Below are 19,779 nucleotides of genomic sequence, written 5' to 3'. Positions count from 1 at the left end.
ATAAGATAGCCCTAATTGATCACAATGGAGAAATGCACTTGTTACATTTAGCGCTCAAAAACACTCAGGGTGTGCAGAATAGACAGGAAATGTGTAAACAATTAATTGTAAATAGAGGTATATTATGGACAATAACTACCACAAACTTTAAGGGGGCATAAAGTACAAACAGTAATAAAATAAAAATTAAACAGACTATAATAAAGAGTTGTCAATCTTGTGATTGACGCAAATCCTGGGGCTTTTCTAAACACTGATGACCAGGGTGGGTCACAGCTAACCTAGATATCGTCACAGCTAACCTAGATATCGCCACAGCTAACCTGGATACCACCACAGCTAACCTGGATACCACCACAGCTAACCGGGATACCACCACAGCTGCCAAGGCCTCTGTCACCAGCTGTAAGTTAACAACAAGAGTCAATAATAAATGACTCGTCAGTAAATCAGAATTCTAATGCAGGGGAATATAGAATTGTCCTCTGCCATGTCTTTCCCCCTGATCTTCCTATATCAAACACCCTCAGCTAAGGAAGTATTTTATGATAAGCTTGAGATTATTTTAAATCATTGTAATTCGAACAGAGAAATAATTCTTGTTGGTGACCTTAATATCAATTGGGGACATAGGCTGTGTTCACATGATATCACAACATTGTAAATTTCTAATTTCTCTGTCATTCCTGGGCCAATTCACATGAAACAAAAACTGTCACAAAGTTCAAAGTCATCTCTACCAGCACATGTGGACATATGTCTAATTGTTTCCTCACAAAGGTGTCCAAAAGTAAAGACAATATTCAAAAACATGTGCTTGATATTGGTCAGTAGAATGACTTTCATCCATAAAATTCATATGTCAGGTTTGTGAATCCAATCATTGTCAAATGATGATCCGAGAAACAGAAATTTGGACATTTTCTTTTTAGAAATTTCCTTCAAAAACTGTTTCTCTCCCATAGAGTTGTATTGGCACCTGCCCTCCAACTGAAATTCAATTCTATAACGTAAACACAACCTATAAGCAGACAGAAAAGAACTGAAGCCATTAGCTGAGGAGCACAATTTGACTTGTTATAAGAGAACCAAAAAGAATTACAAATGTGTCAAACAACAAACAACAACTGACCTCATTTTTACCAATAAATCCGATAGACTTTTAATTTCTTGCTTGGTCTCCCTGATCACAATTTTATTCTATGTTGAAGAAAAATTAAGAAACATCCTCCGTCCACATCCAACTAAGAGAGGGTTCATCATTTTATACCAAAGGAGGCACAACATTATTTGAATAATAAACATGAGCAACTAAATTGGTCTGAGCTGAGAAAAGCACTGATATTTTTTTTAAAGAGAGTCCTTGAGAGCTGGTTTTACCAAAAAGGGCCAATTCAAACAACATAAGGGGAACTTTCCTGGGTTTTCTACTGACATTAAAGAGGTAATGAAACAGAGAGACAGCACTCTAAGATAATCTCTAAAAACAGGAAATGCAACTGATTGCCAGATCTTCACAGGTGCTTTTTAGAGTTACAAGGTGCAAATGGAAATGGAAATGGAAAAGTGATTTGGAAAAATGTAACTAAACCTTTGGGACAAAACGAAGAGGATCACCCTAAAAACTTACATCTTCAGGTAAGTGATACATTAATTGTCAATACAAAGTCAATTGTAATTGCTTTAAGAATTTTTTTCATAGGCTCAATTGAAGAAATGACATAGCATTTAAAAAACCCAGACAGTTTATGTAAAATGCTCGATTCCAGCAAAACAATATTTAGTGTACAAGAAATATCAATCCCTGGTGATATAAAAATAATCTCTTCTCCAAAGAACTCAAAAGCCAGAGATATTTTGGGTCTCTTCAGTAATTTCATTAAGCTTCACAACGAGGCACTTGCAAGTCAAATTGCACTTTTGATAAATGTATCCATTAAACAGGCAACAGTGCCTTAAATCATAATGTTCTAATTGCCAAATTATGCAGTTGTAATGTCTCTGAAAGCGCCCTCCGCTCGATGAAATCATATTTAGCTGACAGAAAACAGTGCAGACCAATCCTGTTAAGCTTGTACATCAATAATCTACCCAATGTTTGTAAGAGTGTTAAAATGCAGTTATATGCTGATGATACTGTATTATCATCAGGGGCGACGGTGGCGCAGAGTAGAGTGGGCTGTCTTGTGACAGGAGGGTCGGCGGTTTGAATCCCGCAGGTGCACACTGTTGTTGTGTCCTTGGGCAAGACACTTCACCCACCTTGCCTCCAGTGTCTGCATACACTGGTGTATGAATGAGAGTGTGAATGGTTCCTTAATGTAAATTGCTTCGATTGCCTAAAGCAGGTAGAAAGGTGCTATATAAATGTGACCATGTGTATGTTCCCATGGGCTTCAAAACTCATGCCTTCATCTGAACTTAAAAAAAAATCGTCTGCATGTTTTATTCTCGTCATCCAGGGGATGAACAACCATCTGTGATAGTTAACATCTACGAGAAATGTAGATGTAGTTACACTATTTAAGCATATAGGAGTGCTTTGATTCAAATCTAGACTCATCATATTAAGAAAAGTGTATAGTTAAATTCAATTTGTCAAACTTTAAGCATATAAGACCTTCTCTGATGACAGAGAAAACATTAAAAACTCTGGATAGAAAGCCTTTACATTATCATTACCGTTACAGTTATCAGACGTTTTTGGATGCCTGCATAATTTTTTGAGTTTTAAACGGTCTTGCCCCTCCACCATTAATGGATTTTATATTAAAATTTAAAATTCAAAAAAAGAAGCAACACTTAAGTAAATACTAGAGCTCTGACCATAGAAGACTGTAATGTGCAACGACGTAAAACTAAATACAGTCAAGTGTACTTAAGCCAACTTAATTCTGGTACATTTATATTTAACCTTTCTGCTGACATGTTGATTAATGTGCACTGTCCTAATCCAAATAAATAAATAAGAAATAAGAAATAAAATATTATGTGGCATTGAATAAATACTGTGTGTACTGTGTGTGGGGGGGATTAAAAGACAAAAAAGCATGGGTATGTCATTATTATGCATTAAAGAGGGGGTATTATGTTTTTTTCAATCACATAGTTTGTAAACGGAGTAAATTTAAATAACTGCCTTGTATAAAATTGCTCTCTCAAAATGGCTGTAGTGAATGTCTTGAAATAGGCCTCTGTCTCTTTAAGAGCCTCTGAGCCTTTCCGACACGCCCCCTCCACACGCTGTCTGTGGCATCAGTGGGGAGGGGGTTCTGCTGAGGAGCAGTGGTTGGTTACTCAGCTGGTGACGAAAGCTCGGAGGCGTCTCCAGGAGGTGGGGGCGTTCCTAGGAGGACTCAGGCAAACCTATCCCTAAAATGGCTGCCATCAGAGTTTTTACAGATTACTCAAAAATATGTGAATGTGCCAAGGCAACACTTCAGTCATGTTTTTAATGAGGGAATGACATAATAACATGATGTACACCTCAACTTAAGGCATTTAAACAAAAATAAATACACATCTATGTTTTATTCCATTTGTTTTCAGGGCCATTTCAATTCTCGAAATAAGGGCTAATGTTTGTTTTTTTCTTTCAACTTATTCAGCTGAGTTGGACAGGTACACCTGACTCACGATTCCTGGGCAGCAACCAGCATAAACCATGAATCATAAGTGGTATTTGAATGCAACACGTAGACCTATGCATTGATGTAAATATAAGATACTATGCCTGAAACCCATAATGCAATGCGAGACTACCTGCATGCAAAACGCAAACCATGCAAACCACAAACTAGCTTTCAAAACAATGACAAACACGAGCCAAATGCCTCTTCTAAAACTACTATTATATTTATATGCGACTTGTCCGTTCGCTCAGCTCATGAGTCTAATCGTTTCATCTGTTCCAGGAGGTGTATTTCTGACAGAATTGTTTGTCCCAACTTGTTGTAATGAGTCACTCTACAAGAGGGCGATTATGTTTTTTCACCATAGGGTTTTTCATCAAGAGAAAATTATAAAAGATGAGGATCCAAAGATTAATATGCTCATAGCATTTGACGACTCTTTAATATCTTTTAAAAAAAAAATGAGGGTCTTAAATTGTACATAAAGTGACAAATGTTGCTTATAATTTAGTCATAAACTCACTACCACCACCTAGTGATCGCATTACAAAATGTTCCAACTTAAGGCTTAAAAATGTGCGTTTTGGCAAATTGAATACAAACAGTGATGTGCAAATTGTGGTTTAGAAACATAGAAACATGTGTAAAGCACCATGATTATTTCTTCAGTGTTTCTTCCGTGTACCATATGAGAACTTCATGAGCTTTTTTCTTCAAACCTAGAGCTGCCATTCCGAGAGCCCGGCTGCCTCCTGTCAGCTTAGCTTCTACAAGAAAAGAACATTCATGAGTATAGGAAACAATAACGTATGAAAGTATAAATGACTCTTACCTCCATAATAATACAGTAAAGCCAAACCCAATGCAATACTGAAACAGCCAACAAAGAAGTAAGGCCCTGGAACCAATATAAACACCGTTACAATACAGCATTATGTTGTTTTTTTCATTTATGCTTCTTCTTTTTTTTAAGAGTCTTACCTTGGTCATTCAGAACATGCTTCTGTTGGTAGTTTTGTGGGTATCTCAATGGATCAAGAGAATCTGTGGCAAAGGAAATGTATTATTTTAGACACACGACAGTGCACGAGAACTCTTAACTTTTAAGGTACGTCAACATTGGCTCTAAGACTTGCCCCTGAGGCGAAGTCGGGTTGGCAGACTGTAGTACACTTCTTCTACGTGCAAGTGTAGAGCTCTATAAAACTCTCGACAAGCCTCCTCTCCTTTTCCTTGCAAATATGTCAAGAGCTCGCCGAGCCGCACACTGGTGGGCAGATCCAATTTCCGGAACTATGGACACAAGAGGAGTTTTTTTTAGTAATACGTCCAACTAAACAGCATGTACAATTTCTTCATAGATCTAATAGGTGAGAAGAAAGTCTTTTAGATATACAGAAGACAGTAGCCAAGTATCATGTAAATTACTCTGGAGGCTTCCTTGTCCGACAGTATTTGGGGGTAGATTCGGTTCAGTTGCAAGATGAGTTTGTCCACCAGCTCAGTGTCCAGTCTGTGGTCAGCTTTGAGGAAAGGGCTGTCCTCTGCAAGCTGGTCATGAAAACTGTCTGTTGGGTTGAAGAGAAAAAGCCAGTCAGGTCATTTGATATAGGCCACAAACATATGGGCTTGTGATTAAAATTAAAATTAAAATAAAACAACAAAACAAAATTCTGTCGTTTTATTCCCTTTTCTCCCATTAACGTCTTAACCCCCGCCTGAACCGAGCACATTTTCTCCAGTCCGGCTTTACCCAAATCAAAAAGTGATGAAATGAGACGTAAACAAAGATGAAAACGCGACAAAAAAGTTACAAAATGGCGACAAAAAAGGTGATGAAAAAGCGACAAAAAAGATGAAAAAGTGATGACAAAAACACAACAAAAAATTGAAAACGCATGGAAAAATCTTAGCTTTCAAATGAGACAATACACTGGCCTACAGTATAGGATGTAAGCTCCAGTCAAGGCATTTTTTTTAATGCCTGGAGAAAATATTTTCGGTTACGGCGGGGGCTAAGAGGTTGAAGTCAAACATATAGGCTAAACTGACACCAGGATTTACATTATATGACTACTGCTAGTAAGAGATACATTTTCAAGCGCGTAACAACGTCATAGAGCATTCAACAGTAGCGCATAAGGCTTGTATCAGTTTATTTCAAAAGTAGCGACGATCTTCTGTGAATCCTGCCCAAACTTTTGCAACCCACGCGCCATGGCAAAGCGGGACAAAACACTTCCAACATTGTAATGGCGTTCGTTAAACTGGAGAAATACAGGCGGTTTAGGAGCAAATTTAACACCAAACACAGCGTTAAAACCAGTGAAAACTCGACTTTTACTGAAAGACACGAACCTCCCATTGTGGAGTCCCCTCTTTCTGTCCTTTGTGTTGGACACGCCCTCTTACGTCATCGCGCAGGGTGACAGCGCTGCGTCAACGTTACTTTTTCCGGAAACAAAGTGAGTAGCAAACAACTTCACGTCGTAATCACTCAGATCTGTTAACTATTGGTGATTTTGTTGACAACCCTGTGATATATTTAGCTTTTATTTATTTATTTATATATATATTGTACAGCTGACAATATCTTCTGGATTTGTCAAATGCATAGTCACATGAAAATTGGTGTAGGAAGCGATCCACAGATTATCTGCTTGTAGAATCTGCAAATGGTCTAAACGAATATGGACTGTTCATAATATATGGATGACCAGAAAAAATGATGTAAATTAGATTTAATCCACAAGACAGTATTACCACAGTATGTCACATACAGACAAGAATCTTGCAAGTGGTTGTTCTCCAAAGGGTCACATCAGCTCAAAACCATTTTGTGAATCGGTCAAAAAGAAAGCACGTCGCCATTGCGGAAGCCGACGTGTTTTATTTTTGTCCTATAATGGGACAATAAATACAGCTACAGTTGTAGTCAAACATGTACAAATTTCAAGGACCTGAAATGTTAAGAGACATTTGTTTTGTATCTGTAGCATCGCATAATTACTTGTCATTTTGCATATTTTAAACAAACTGGGAACTATGGGAGTATTGGCAAAATGTTAGAAAATTATAAAAGTAATAAAAGATCTCTCCTTCAAGATCAATAAGAAGTACTGTTGACACTTGAAACATAAAATTATTTAAATAATACTTTCCATAATCTTAAATTGATATGTAACAGCTCTGCCATCTCCATAAAATATACAAAACAAATGTGAACCTTAATGTGTAAAAACTAAAAGTTATAAATACCGTTGCTTTCTTTTTTTTTCCTTTTTCACAATTGCTTCATAGAAATCTGTATAGGCAGTGATAAGGACCCCGTCACGAGAAGGCTTTAAGGAAAAGAGTTAAGGCAGAAGAGCTTTACACATATTTTGTGTTTCAGAATATTCTGAAATGTCTGGTCTTAATCCACAGAAAATCCAAATTAGGAAACCAAAATAAAATAAATAAATGTTATACACTCAAATGTCATGATATATCTGGCACAAAACAAACAAAACATAATGTAATACTCATAATTGGCAATATTAGTTTCTAAGAAATGTTTAAAGAAAAGTGCTCAGTTTATCTCAGGCAGTAAGCAGTAACTAGCCTCTCATGTTCTGTCCTGTGAAGAGTGTGGACAGACTGAAAGACCAATTTGGCACTCTCGAAAGTGATTGGACGAATACTGTCAGAAAACAAAGGACCAGGTGCAGAGGAAACTGGCCACGCGGCTCTCTCTCCACCAGAACGTTGTGTTGGAAGACTTACTGTAAATTACAAATTAAAAGTTCAGAATTTTACACGCCATGGAGAAACAAATCTGTCTCATATTTACTTACTTTAGTGTGTTTTCCCTTTTTGCCCTTGCCTGCTGCGGCGGTGGCAGTGTTGCGTCGTGCCTGTTCGTGGTCAAACTCTAAATCTTCTAATCGTTGCGTTAAGGCCAGTTTCTGCTGGATGGCCATACGTAACAGGGAATTTAGGGTCTTCTTCTCATCTTCCGCAGCAGCAAGTTGCCTCTGCATGTCATCCAGCTGTGTAACATACTCATCACACCTGGAGGCACATAGAACAAGATGTATATAATAACCAGCAGGTGGAGCAATTGTCCACAATTATTTCTGTAGTTATTTTGTATTCCCAGACCAGTAATTTCCAGAAAGGAGGAGAATAGGATCTCTGGTAGATGACTTACCAACAGTAACATTAGCCAGCCTTAACGTAGTTTTAGAGTCTTCAATGTATATTGTTATTTTAATTTTTGATATATTACACTTGTGCTATTATCGATTTAATTATTTTGCTACATGGCACACATATTTGAGTTCTAAAGGAAAGAAGATGTTCATGTACCTTGTAGCGAACATGGCTCGCAGAGACGAGAATGTCGCAGCATCTTCTTTCAGAGCCTTCAGTTCATTGCGAAGTTTCATCATGGTTTCAGTCACCATCGCCTTCTCACTGTTATACTTACTCTTCAGGTTTGCCAAAGCACCCTCAGCCGTCTAAAACAAAGAAACTGTTGATTAATATTTCTGAATTAATGTTGATGTGTGTCTCACTCAGTGGCTCTTAATTGTATTGTATTTTAGAAAAAGAAGTGGTAAGTAATACAAACCTGTTTGTTAGCCTTGAGGACAGCTCTAAGAGTGGCTATCTGCTCTCTTTTTGTGCTTAGCAGAGACTTGAGTTTGAGGATTTCTTCCATGCAAGCTTCTTTGTCCTTGTCTGCCACTGAGCTAAGCTCCAGGTTGGCCAGTCTCTGGTGGGACAGCTCTGTGGTGCGGTCCACTGCTTGTTGAAGGTGGCGTATCTGGTCTCGAATGATTGCGACAAGGTTATAAATGTTCATGGACTCCGTTCGCTGTTCTGCAGATGTGCTGGAGTCAGACTCATTTAGACCATTAGAGAGTTCCTTTCCTTCTTGACCTCTTCTGACCAAGGCCCTGCCCTCCTTGTAATAGTCAAGCATGACACGATTGGGAGTTTCATTGTTGCACATGCAAACATGGTTGTAGAGGTTTGCGAGCTCTTCGCTAAATGCTATGAGCTCATCCTGGGCGATATTGAGGCTTGCATGAGACTCTCCTGCAGCCTCAGAGGTCAGACGCAGCTCCTTCTCCAGACGAGCGATCAGGGCTTTATCAGCCTGGCTGATCTTTTCCAGAGAGGACAAACCTGCCCTCAGCTCCTGGACGGTTCCTTCTAGCCGTGTGCGCTCCTCCTCGTATTGGGTGCGACATTGCTCATATTCTGCCTTTACCGTCTTCAGCTCCTGCCTCAGTTCTCCAGCCTCCGACATGGCCACTGTATATTTACACTTGAGGATCTCAGGCCCATTGATGTCCAGCTCGTAGTACTCTCCATCGTCATGACTGTCCCGGTCCTTCTCGGTGTCCAGAGCAGACTGCCGCTCTTTACTGGCTCGCAATTTCCTCATTGCGCTTAAATTCTCCGTCAGCCTGTTGACGGTTTCCTTTTGCTCTGACACAGTGCCATATGCCTGCTCCAGCTGTTTCTGGCTCTCCTGAAGAGAACTGATCAAAACTACCTTCTCTCTTTCCATCTAAAACAAAACAATTCAGTAAGGAGTCAGCATTTTTCTCATAAAATGACAACAAAGGCAACTTCTTAACAAGATTATTACCTGGACAAGCTGCTGTTTGAGCTTTTGAATCTCAGATATGTTGAGTTCACTCAGTAAGTCATCCACCAGACTCGGGGCAGGCTTAAACCCATCTCCTAATTTGTTGTCATCATCCTTAACCAATCCATTTTCAAACCCTCGAACAAGATCATCATTATCCGGCTCTGTGGCTGAAGGGTCATCATGGAGCTTCAGGTTGTCTATAGATATATTAAATGAGCTGCTGTACACAGAGCCCCCGATGGTCATGTAGTGGGAGAGCTCCTTTCTCAGACTGGCCTTCTGCTCCCGTTCAGTCTTGATGGTCTCTAAGGCTTCAGCCAGTTGCCGCTCTGAAATCTCTCTCAGACGCATGGCCTCCTCGGTCTGACTGTGCTGGCACTGGGCGTCTTCCTCCAGTCTCCGGATCTCATGCTTTAGGCCTTCAAACTCCACCTGAGCACATGTCACAATATTAGCCTTTTGGTCTGAGACTGATGTATAAAACATGCAATTGAGAATAGTCTTACCTGGTTTTGTTTCAGGACAGAGACTTGCTTCTGAAGAGAAATGTTTTCCTCTTCCAACTCACTGTTATCCTGTAACAGTCGAGCCTCGCGCACCTTGTACTCTCTAATATCATCTCGCATTTGACTACGCTGCAGGTCCGCAAGCTCTGAATTCTGCAATGGCAAAAGAATAGAAGTTAATATTTAATAAAGTGTAAACTCTCAGTCATCCAGGAGTTTTCCATTGAACGTTTTCAAAAAAGTAATCTGGTCTTGGTTGTTTCTAATTGAAGACGTTTTGCCACACATCCAAGATGCTTCAACCAACTATAGTCTGGAGGACTATAGTTTTTTCAAGTTGAAATTCTCCTTTGGCTTTTGGCTTCTAAGGTTTCTGCAGCACATCCTCTTCCTCTGACTGGCGCCCCCATCTTACAGTTTTGTCAATCAATCTCATATTTCAACAACCCTTGTAACAAGAGCAACAAATCTTTTACTTTTTTGTAACAAGTACAGATACGATTTTTTTCCCTTTTCTCCAAATGCAATGGAATGGAAGCTTATTTGGATAGTGCTTTTCACATGACACAAGTAACCCAGAGCGCTCCACAGTGTAGGATTTGTTCTTGATTCACTCCACACAAAAATCTTCTTCCAAACACACTTTTTAATTTCCCCTTCTAATCTTCCTTAATGTTGTCACAGCTTTATCACATAGTAATCTTTAGCACATACCTGTAGCAATAAGTAATAATAAAACTGTAAGAAATGTCATTTACTGTGGTCCTTTGTCCTTTTTTAGGATGAACCCAAACAGTCTATAATAAGCATGCGTATGATTACCGCCAACAACTGAAACATGAAACATTTTCTACCTCTCTCATCTCCAGGGCAATCGATGAGAGGCGGTCGTTTTCAGCCAGCACATTGGTGAGCGAGGATTTCGTCTGCCGGAGGTCATTCTGCAGCTCCAGGACTTTCTGCTGGTACAGAGCCTCTTTACTGGCTGACTCCAGGATAAGAGATTCCTCTCTGCTCTCTCCATCCGCCGCCACCTTCCTGTGAGTCGAGTGAGCCTGTCCAAAAGCCTAACAAACCATAAAGATGAGAAAAGTAAGAAACAAACACATAACACATGAGCTCTAACGCTACAGAAACTTCGATAATGGCTTTCTGGGGTTGTCTCTGTATGTTTTAGTGGCTCGAGGAGGCCATATTGAGGAGTACTTTAAAAACGCTAATGCAGTTTCCTTACTCATCTCCCAGTCTTGCAGCCTTTCAGACTACATGCATTATGTAAAGTTGTAACAGTGGCAGAAGAAATGCTCTGTGGCTAAAACAGACTTCAAACAAGAGGCAGATGAAGTTAAAGTGATGTCAATACTCTTCAATCATATTTTATTGTGTCGCCAATGTCATAATAAATAATACATTTATGCAATTTCTCCATCTGTGAGATCAATAAAGTACCATCTTATCTTATCTTAATAACTGTTAATGCACACAACTGAGCATATATTTAAGATTATATTCAAGTTAGGCACTTTCAGGCCAACGTTGAACATAAGATTTTTTGTCTTAAAGCTTTGCCAGATGAAATAAAGACAATAATATTCGTTTAGATGAGATGTGGGAGACCGGGTATGGTTGTAACACTTTTTGCTTCAGCACCTGTAACTCACTGAGTTTTTGAGCTAGAGTTCTCAAACTTTTATATAAAAATACCCACATTTGTTAACTACAAATGGCACCAATTCAAATCCGCAAGAATACCACAGACCTTGTGAATTGATGTCAAATACATGGTGGTCCTTTGTTACAACCTACCCCACTACCAGGGTAGGTTGAGTCTGCTCAGTTTTACATGACAGATCCCATGAGCCTTTGCAACTGATCTGACTTGCCCTTCTTTCTGACCACATCACATGCTTTTTTTTTTAAACATGAGCTGGCACAAATCTGTCAGTCTTTCTTTTCCACTCTAGGCTTTCAGTAAAAGTATTAAAATCAAGTAAGTGTTAATAACTGTGTATAGGGGATAATTGTGTTACAACGATCCCCACCCCTGTCAGCCATTGTTTCTCTAGCATAAGGGTTTGAAATTATCAGGGGAAATGTGCATCACATTTTGCCAGAGAAACTGCAATTTAATCTAATCTAAGTCACGTGGTTTTATGTGCAATAGTATAAGCACTAAATAAAATATAGTCTTAGTCAAAAAATTTACTTTCTTACCTCAAAATCATTTTTTTCTCTATAGAATCTGCAACAATTTACAACCTTGACAACCACCATGTGGGATCAGGGAGGAAGTGGGTAAACGCTCATATGTTCATTTGATTCCTGTCTTAGTGGTGGAATTGGTGGTGTTACAACTCTCCCCATGTTACAACCATACCCAGTCTCCCCTACATTACTCTTGTTTCAGTTATGACAGAATGAAAGTGGGTTCAGTGCTGTTAGAAGTCACTGAAGTGAAAACCTTTGAACTATTTTTGTCTAAATTAGAGTGACCTCTGGTTTTGTGCTTTACTGAATCAAACGATCCACCATGGAAACATGTGGACCACAGCTGCGCATTTCCCATGAAACGGTGTGCCAACCATCATTTTATTAAGTTATTCAGTCAGGCGTTGCAAGCACGCATAGGAATAATAGATTTATTTAGACACAATTTCCTTCAATTTGATCATGTAGCATAGCATGACCCCATGGATCACAGTCACTCAATATCACAGGAATAAAATGGGAAGCAATGGTCTTGAACATGACTTACTCACACAATGACCTGCACAATGAGTCATTTGTGAACTGATTTGTGAAGATGACCACACGATATGTGAATGTATTGCACATTAGTTAAAAACGATGGCATTGACTGTAGGTGCTTTCATTGCTTTGCAGTTAACAATTTAATGCTCAATTAACCCAAAAACATTGACTAAAGAATAACTGTGAATAATAAAGGCACAAGAATCCTGTATGTTTAGCAGGGGGCTATTTTGGGCCAGTTTCTCTTGTAATTTGGGTATTCCTGGGTTCTCTCGAGTGGACAGAGGGATAAAAGCGCCCCCAAATAACCGGTTTGGAAATCATTTGGAAAAATGACGAGCGCTGTGAAAATACCACAGGGAGCTGTTACTGCGCTGTGTTCAAACTTTGTTCAGTTCCGCAGCAGCCGTGTTTCTTATTGATAACATTGTTGTTTTATAGCCTGGATGGTAAACACGTGGGAAAAAACATGGTATTTCGCGACCAGAGAAAAATCCCGCGACTTCAGGCCTCTGTAGTACATACCAAGAGCAAGTACAGGCACGAGACACCAAAGAGACAGGCTGATGAATCCTTTAACTACTGAGAATCTACTGAGAATCTACTGAGAATCTGCCTTCGAGAAGTTCGACTGATTAACACAAACTTTAAACATTTATTTTGAGATGTTAGTGGTTTAAACAGTGCAGTGCTGTAATAAGACATCACTTACTGTGACCCAAGTTTCCGTCAGTATAACCTAATTAATTCAGCAATAACAAAAAAAGAGAAATAACAGCCCTGAACAGAACTTTGAAACGCCATTGTCATTTAGAGGAACCATTAGATGCCCGTATCTATTGATGGCACTGCACGCGCGTGTTGATGGGGTCTATTTTTGTTTGGTTTTACTTAGCATAATTAGCCTTATTTTGAGTTACCTCCTTGAGCTGGGCTAGTTCCTGTCGGACAGCCTCGTACTCGGTCTCCTGCTCGTCAAATCGCTGCTGGAGCAGCTGTTTCTCCTCGAGCACCGCCAGCCCGTACTCCGCAGCCTGGATCTTTTCGTGGGTGGTTTCGCGGAGCTCCCGGGAAAGGCGCTCGACCTCGACGCGAAGCCACTGCGGGCCGGCCTCGGTCACCAGCTCGGCTTCAGGGTACTCCTGATCCTCCATTGACATCTTGCCAAGATGCCGACTCGCCGCTATAACGGGAACCAGCCCAGACGAGCAAGAGCGGTTCAGAAATCACAGATTTCTCACCCTCTTTAGGCGCATTGTCGTGATTGTTTGGAGTTTAGTTTTCATCCGCGATTCTGCCTTAGTCTCGGACTATTCTCAACGACAAAGTCAATAACCTCATCATTTCTGCAGACTTTTCCTCTGCCCTTGTCGTGTGGCTGGTAAAACTTCTGTTGAGATCATCGAGAGGAAAAAGCTGTCCCTACAAGACATTCAAATGTGCTGGAAAGGGAATTGTAGTTTCTAATGAGACGACAATGCGGGCGGGACCATAGCTGGACATCGAATGCAGATCTCCTAGGACTTCAAGTCCCACAATGCAATGCGGTCACTTTCATGGTCTGGTGAGCATGGCACTACACTGACATCTACTGGCGAGTTTTTGATCATTGGAAAACCTCATAATTAGTTTAGTTTAAAGGGACTATACGGAGTTTAAATATGTTAAAATTAAGTATTTTCATTACCCTACATGTTCCGGCCATGTCCTAATGTGTAGGATGAGCCCAGCCCTGTTTACCGCAACTGTCTCTAAAAGCCTGCACTGTCAATAAGAAAAGTGTACTTTTTTTTATTTATTTTTATTTACAATTGTAAACAACAAAGAGGAAGTAGTGCCAGGGATATATTACATTTTACCAGAGGAAGATCTGTCATTAAAATAAAAAACAACAACGCTCATAACAAAAAGATTAAGAGGAGCCAGGAGAAATATTGTACTTTTCTAGGATATACATTGTTTTACCTGCTTTTTTATTTTGTATTGAATTAATAGTAGAAATATATAGGTTCAAGTCTGCAAGGAAAGCATAAAAATTTGGTTTTTTGTCAGCCCATTTCATTTTATGCAGGTGATACTTTCCAATTAAAATATAAAGTTGAATAACAAATTTCACATCTTTATCCAGTTTTTGATCAAAGTAGATACATACATCTTTGGCATTTAAAATAATTAATTGTCCAATTTTACGGGAGAGGTAGTTTTGAACATCGATCCAAAATATTTTACAGTACATGCATTCAAAAAACAAGTGAATAATTGTCTCCTTGTGTAAACCACAGAAAACGCATGAAAAGTCAATATTCAGTTTAAACCGTTCCAGAACATGTTTTGCAGGGTATATTCTGTGAAGAATCTTGAAAGACACTTCCTTTATCTTGTTGGTTAGGCAGTACGTATTTGTGACATTCCATGCTTTCTTCCAATTGACACTGCCATATAGAGACACCCAGACATGTTGAGATGGAGGAGTAGTGTTTCCAACAATAATATTCCGTATGTCCTTGTTGCTGCATCTTTTGTTGAGAATGTCTATATCTCCCAGAAAAATACCATCTCTCCATTGTCCTATGTTGGTATTACAAGTAGTGTCTTTGGAGCAGTCTTTGAGAAGCAGTAGAGCACCTTGCGGGATGGCATCAAACACCACAGCATAATCTTTAGGCGTGACAGGCAGTAGTAGTAGAAAAGTGTACTTGGGGCCAAAGCTGCAGAGCGCGTGACGTCATGCGCGTGCCCGAGCAGCTGCGGCAGGTTTCCATTTCTCTGCTCTAAGGAGGCAACTTTTGAACAGTGAGGATGGAGTCTGCGGAAAGCAAGAAGAGACCGGCCTCGAGCCCAGCTGAAACTCCATCACAGACCCCAAGAAAACACAAGAAAGTGAAGCAACAACTTTCGAGCGCAATTAAGCGAAGTAAACTGGAGTCAGACTGACGCAGGTCAAAGACCAGAGTCAATGCAGCAGCTTTTCAGCGATGGCGAGCGCTAAGAGATGCTCTCGGTATGAGAAACGACTCACCCTTAGCTTTCTTTTTACTCGATAAGACACAATTACAGGTTTACGTGAAAACTAATATCTTATGCTAATAAATGTACAAGCTATCAGCCAGTAGGACGTTTTCAAAGCAAGTTTTTTGCAACTTCAGTGAATTTTCGTTCTGTTGAGTCATTGTTATGCTAGTTTGTTGGCTCTAATTATTAGAGAAATGTATAGTAGCTATGTGGGTCTGCATTGTTTCTTTTGCTTAGCATGTAGTGTATTGTGGCCTGGTGATTTATCAACTGGCTACATTATGCTCAAAATTAACAACGGTGATGGGAATTTGGCAATGTGACATACATCTTAGATTTTTGTCTACGTTGACAAAACGCACAAATAACGCTTTCTTACCTCAGTGGAAGTCATGTCTGCAAATCTGTGCAAAACGGGATGCAAATGCTGCTGTTTCACTGTCCCTTCAACACAGATTAAAGGGGCTGTATGGAAGTTCTCAGTTTTATACTCGCTACTGCCACCTCAGGTGTAATGCGTAACTGCAGTCTCTGTGTTAAGCGCGTGCATGACGCGCGCATCCTAGTACACGCACGGATAAACAGCAGAGAGACATTAAGCTCAAAGACAGATATGTTCTGCACCAGCTTAAAGCTAAATAGCTAGTTTCCATCTGCAGTCCCTGGTTACATAAATAATACACAGTAACACGTACTCAAAGTACAGGTAAAAACAAAAACAAATGACACTGACCCTCACGCAAACATATACACATCACACCTGTATAATACAGCCACACCTCTCATTTACAGCGTCACATTCATTCATAACCACTAAACGCAAATTTAGTCATACATTTTAAATGTCATTGGTTCAGACATAGTGTCCACCTCAGCTTGAACAGCTTTGAGTGCCCCAAAGCCACGTTTTTCCATACTCAGATATGTTCTTGCCTGATCTTAGACGAGTTGATGCGTACCTGTCTGGTCATTGTGTGTGCGCTCAGTCACGCATTTGGCCTCTCCCAATGTATTCCTCTAGCTCCAAACGGGGTGAAGTTGGATGCCACCACGGTCTGCCACGGGCACAAAGGCCAGACAGTTTTCCCATCAACTTGTCTAAGCTTAGGTAAGAACTTATCTCAGTATGGCAAAACAGTGAACTATTCCTTTAAGTTCTACTGTGAACTGAAAATGGCCTGTTTGACTTCTCAGGTCCGTTGTGAGCTTCCATCCCTTTATTGCTTTTTTTTTTGATTGTGTAAAAGCGGTTTTACATCTGCGTATGCTACACTGCCCCCTACATGTGCAAGGGCTTAAATGATTCATCATAAACTCCAAAAAACTCAAAAGTGCCACTGAAGACTTTCCAAGTACCATCAGATCTAAACCAGTTCTATCAAGAGCTATAGTTGGTCTATACCAGGCCTAAACTAGGGCTATACCAGGATTTAAAAAATGCCTAAAATGGTCTAACCCAAACAAGACAATAAATGTGAAATCAAATGTATACAAATCTGATAGCATACTGAGCTGACCAGAATCAGAGTCTACCTGTATCACCAGTGGTGTTATCATGTTGAGAACCAAACTGGTCAAAGGGAATAATCATAAAACACAGTTCACACAGCTAGAACAATTGTCCATAGGTTATGCAAAGTGGATGAATGTGAAAGCAAAACAGTTGTGGGACTTTCCTTGTGCCTGTGTGACTTAACAGAGTGGTTGGACGGGTTGAGGAAGTCGTCCCGTGATGAATGAGTCTCAAACGGAGCACCTGGCCCGGGACACAGGGAAGCAGCTGAGCCCTGATAAATGGTCAGTACAGCCACTGTGACTTTAAGGTTGTGTGTTCTTGTGTTCAGCATATCAGTTTTGCCTAAAGTGTGTCTCTCTGTTATCATAAACCACGCTTTGTCAAGTGGCATGTAAACAAGCATAGCATCTGGGGGTTTTACCTTTGTTTATTGATAATATTTCTTTTGCAGGAAAATGGAAAGGACGCTGCTTTCAACATTTACCAACATTGTATGTAGCCTACCTTTAATATGGTCTTTAATATGTGTTCAATACAAACACTATGCAGTTTCAGTTTCAGTATCAAAGGGAAAAGACCCATTTAATATTGGATTCAATTTGTTACTGTAATATATCTAAAAAGAAGATTGCAGTTGGCCATTATGGTTTTGATGGTTCCCAATGTTTTTCAAAGACCCCCAACAAATAGTTATGAAAGGTTTATTCTGTGAACTGCAAAATGCACACTAAAATCTATCCTTTCATTCCTTAGACAAATATTATCATTTCTTTGCCATCACGTTTGGCGTTGGGTGTGGAATGGCGCTTTATAGACCGTATCGTTGTGAGTATACAGGTTTATTTGGTCACACACCCATAGGTCGGAAGCTATTTTACTTTTTTATGTGTGTTTAGCGCTCGTGGTCCCAGCAGTCCTTGCAGTAATTTTCACCATAGTCTTTGAATTTGTGGGCCTGAGCTTTGGTAAGGAATAAATAATTGAGAAAAAAATAAAATACATTGAATTGTTTTCACACATATACTATTCTCTTTTATTTTAAGGTTTGCCAGCTCACACTGCAAAATGTAAAGGTCCTCCATATGATAAAAGAGGTATCCTTCACAACACCAAAAACAATGTTGAGAATGTGAGAAATCATATTTATTCCTGCAGTTTGTTTCTCTACAGATATTTACTGGGGATTTACATTTGCACTTTTGGTAGCCCTTCTAAATTCTAATGTGTACCATGGTAAACATTCGTCATTGTTTCATATAGCGATATATATTAGCTGAATGCTGCCGTACTGAATTTTTTATTTCTTTCTAATTTTAGCCTATACACTATCGTATGGATGTGGAATGATGGTGTTTGCACTGCGAGGGGCCAAACGGAAATACAGCTCTTTATGGTGAGAGATTTGATCAATTCAGTGCTCAAAAAAGTTATTTGATTCCAAAGGGTATGCACATTATGTCACAGTATGGTAACAGAAGCCAAATGAGTGTCAATGTTGAGTTAACCTCTTAACCACCGCCTTAACCATTATTTCCCAGTTCGGCTTTCAAGGCCGTGGGAACCCAGGGTGCTGAGGGCGCTGCAGCAGCCCCTGGTGGATAGCTTGTGAACTGCAGGCAATATTAACCCCTTAACTCCCACCTGAACCGAGCACATTTTTTCCAGCTTTACCCCAGTCCAAAAGCTTCTGGAAAAAAGGTGTGAAAATAGCCACAAAACTGAGACGAAAACATTGGCGATAAAGTGACAAAAAATTTACAAAAATGACAAAAATTGACTAAAATTTGACAAAAAAGTGAGAAAAATTTGACGAAAAATTGCGAAAAAATGGACAAAAAAATGATAAGAATTTGACATTAAAAAATGCGAATAATTTGACGAGAAAGTGACAAAAAAGTCACGAAAATTTGACAAAAATGAGATGACTGCCCAACAAAAAAAGTGATGAAAAAAAATCTGATGTGAGGAAAAAGATCCATTTAGTTTTGTAGGTCTTTCAAATGAGGCCAAATCCTGGCCTATAGGATTTGGGTAAAGCTGAACTGGAGAAATAAATAGGATTTATGCACAGAAAAGTATTTTGGGGGTAAATTTTGTCCCTCAGCACCCCCTAACTAAGATATCTTCCCACGGCCCTGTCGGCTTTACCCAAATATAAAAGCCTCTCAACTTTTACAGCCTCTTACAGGCCAGTGTAGCGCCTCATTTGAACGCTAAGACCTACAAAAGTGATCAAAGATTGTTTTTTTATGCTTTTTTTGTTTCGTTTGTCTTTTTTTTGTCTTATTTTGATGCTTTTTGTTGTTTTTTCTACGCTTTTGTCACTTTTTTGTTACGTTTGTCGCTTGTTTTGCGTTTTTTGTTGCTTTTTCATCACATTATTGTCACGTTTTTATGACCAGTTGCAGATGGTCTGACCTGGTTCATGTAGTGGGCCTACCAGTATTAACCAAAACAGCTACAAAGTTCAGCATTTTCGCTGTCAGCACAAATAAAAAACAATGACATTTCCTCAAGAAGTTGGTTTGAGTAACTATTACTGTCTCTCCTCACAGGGAGCTCAGGGAGAGACGACAGAACTGGTGGTAGAAGACAACTTCATTTTCTTGTTTGTTTCACTTATTCATTTAATCTATTTCAAAGTCCAATGAGGTGTAGATGACATACTGATTAACTTATTTTCATAGATATTATAATTTATGTCAATCCAATACT

The 19,779-nt window shown here is 39.5% G+C and overlaps 3 protein-coding genes across 5 annotated transcripts; 1 reads left to right on the top strand and 2 right to left on the bottom strand.

The window, feature by feature from the left end:
- Positions 1 to 4,196: 4,196 nt before the first annotated feature.
- Positions 4,197 to 6,058, bottom strand: card19 (caspase recruitment domain family, member 19). The gene is given in 7 exon segments (XM_079579418.1): positions 4,197 to 4,399; positions 4,465 to 4,530; positions 4,614 to 4,676; positions 4,751 to 4,757; positions 4,761 to 4,925; positions 5,061 to 5,200; positions 5,991 to 6,058. Coding segments are annotated over 7 exon segments (558 nt in total). The 5' UTR covers positions 5,998 to 6,058; the 3' UTR covers positions 4,197 to 4,289.
- Positions 6,059 to 6,515: 457 nt separating this feature from the next.
- bicd2 (bicaudal D homolog 2) lies at positions 6,516 to 13,981 on the bottom strand. The gene is made up of 8 exons (XM_079579401.1): positions 13,457 to 13,981; positions 10,640 to 10,852; positions 9,786 to 9,938; positions 9,277 to 9,711; positions 8,248 to 9,195; positions 7,983 to 8,134; positions 7,469 to 7,685; positions 6,516 to 7,396 (listed from the first exon to the last, which is right to left on the bottom strand). Exons 1-8 carry the CDS (start codon positions 13,694 to 13,696, stop codon positions 7,394 to 7,396), a joined length of 2,361 nt encoding a protein of 786 aa, XP_079435527.1. The 5' UTR covers positions 13,697 to 13,981; the 3' UTR covers positions 6,516 to 7,393.
- LOC306980156 (uncharacterized protein) lies at positions 10,686 to 19,681 on the top strand. 3 transcript variants are annotated; one of them, XM_079579414.1, is made up of 9 exons: positions 10,686 to 10,825; positions 17,248 to 17,345; positions 17,516 to 17,555; positions 17,818 to 17,889; positions 17,961 to 18,029; positions 18,108 to 18,158; positions 18,235 to 18,297; positions 18,382 to 18,457; positions 19,620 to 19,681. In XM_079579414.1, exons 2-9 carry the CDS (start codon positions 17,343 to 17,345, stop codon positions 19,651 to 19,653), a joined length of 408 nt encoding a protein of 135 aa, XP_079435540.1. In that variant the 5' UTR covers positions 10,686 to 10,825; positions 17,248 to 17,342; the 3' UTR covers positions 19,654 to 19,681. The 3 variants fall into 3 exon arrangements, with proteins under 3 accessions (XP_079435540.1, XP_079435539.1, XP_079435541.1); XM_079579413.1 differs by having other exon boundaries at positions 10,737 to 10,877; XM_079579415.1 differs by lacking the exon at positions 10,686 to 10,825 and adding an exon at positions 13,963 to 14,100.
- Positions 19,682 to 19,779: the final 98 nt, after the last annotated feature.

The sequence above is a fragment of the Gobius niger genome, assembly GCF_951799975.1.
Source record: "Gobius niger genome assembly, chromosome: 20".
Lineage (NCBI taxonomy): Eukaryota > Metazoa > Chordata > Actinopteri > Gobiiformes > Gobiidae > Gobius > Gobius niger.
This window is presented reverse-complemented; position numbering and strand designations above follow the sequence as displayed.

Excerpts from the sequence above, each read along its gene's own strand:
- bicd2 (XM_079579401.1), bottom strand. The coding sequence starts at position 13,696 with ATGTCAATGGAGGATCAGGAGTACCCTGAAGCCGAGCTGGTGACCGAG. Across the intron at positions 9,712-9,785 it reads CTGTCCTGAAACAAAACCAG|GTGGAGTTTGAAGGCCTAAA; the intron begins GTAAGACTATTC and ends ACATGTGCTCAG. Across the intron at positions 9,196-9,276 it reads TCAAACAGCAGCTTGTCCAG|ATGGAAAGAGAGAAGGTAGT; the intron begins GTAATAATCTTG and ends GTTTTGTTTTAG.
- LOC306980156 (XM_079579414.1), top strand. Across the intron at positions 17,890-17,960 it reads GCTTTATAGACCGTATCGTT|CGCTCGTGGTCCCAGCAGTC; the intron begins GTGAGTATACAG and ends ATGTGTGTTTAG. Across the intron at positions 18,458-19,619 it reads CGGAAATACAGCTCTTTATG|GGAGCTCAGGGAGAGACGAC; the intron begins GTGAGAGATTTG and ends CTCTCCTCACAG.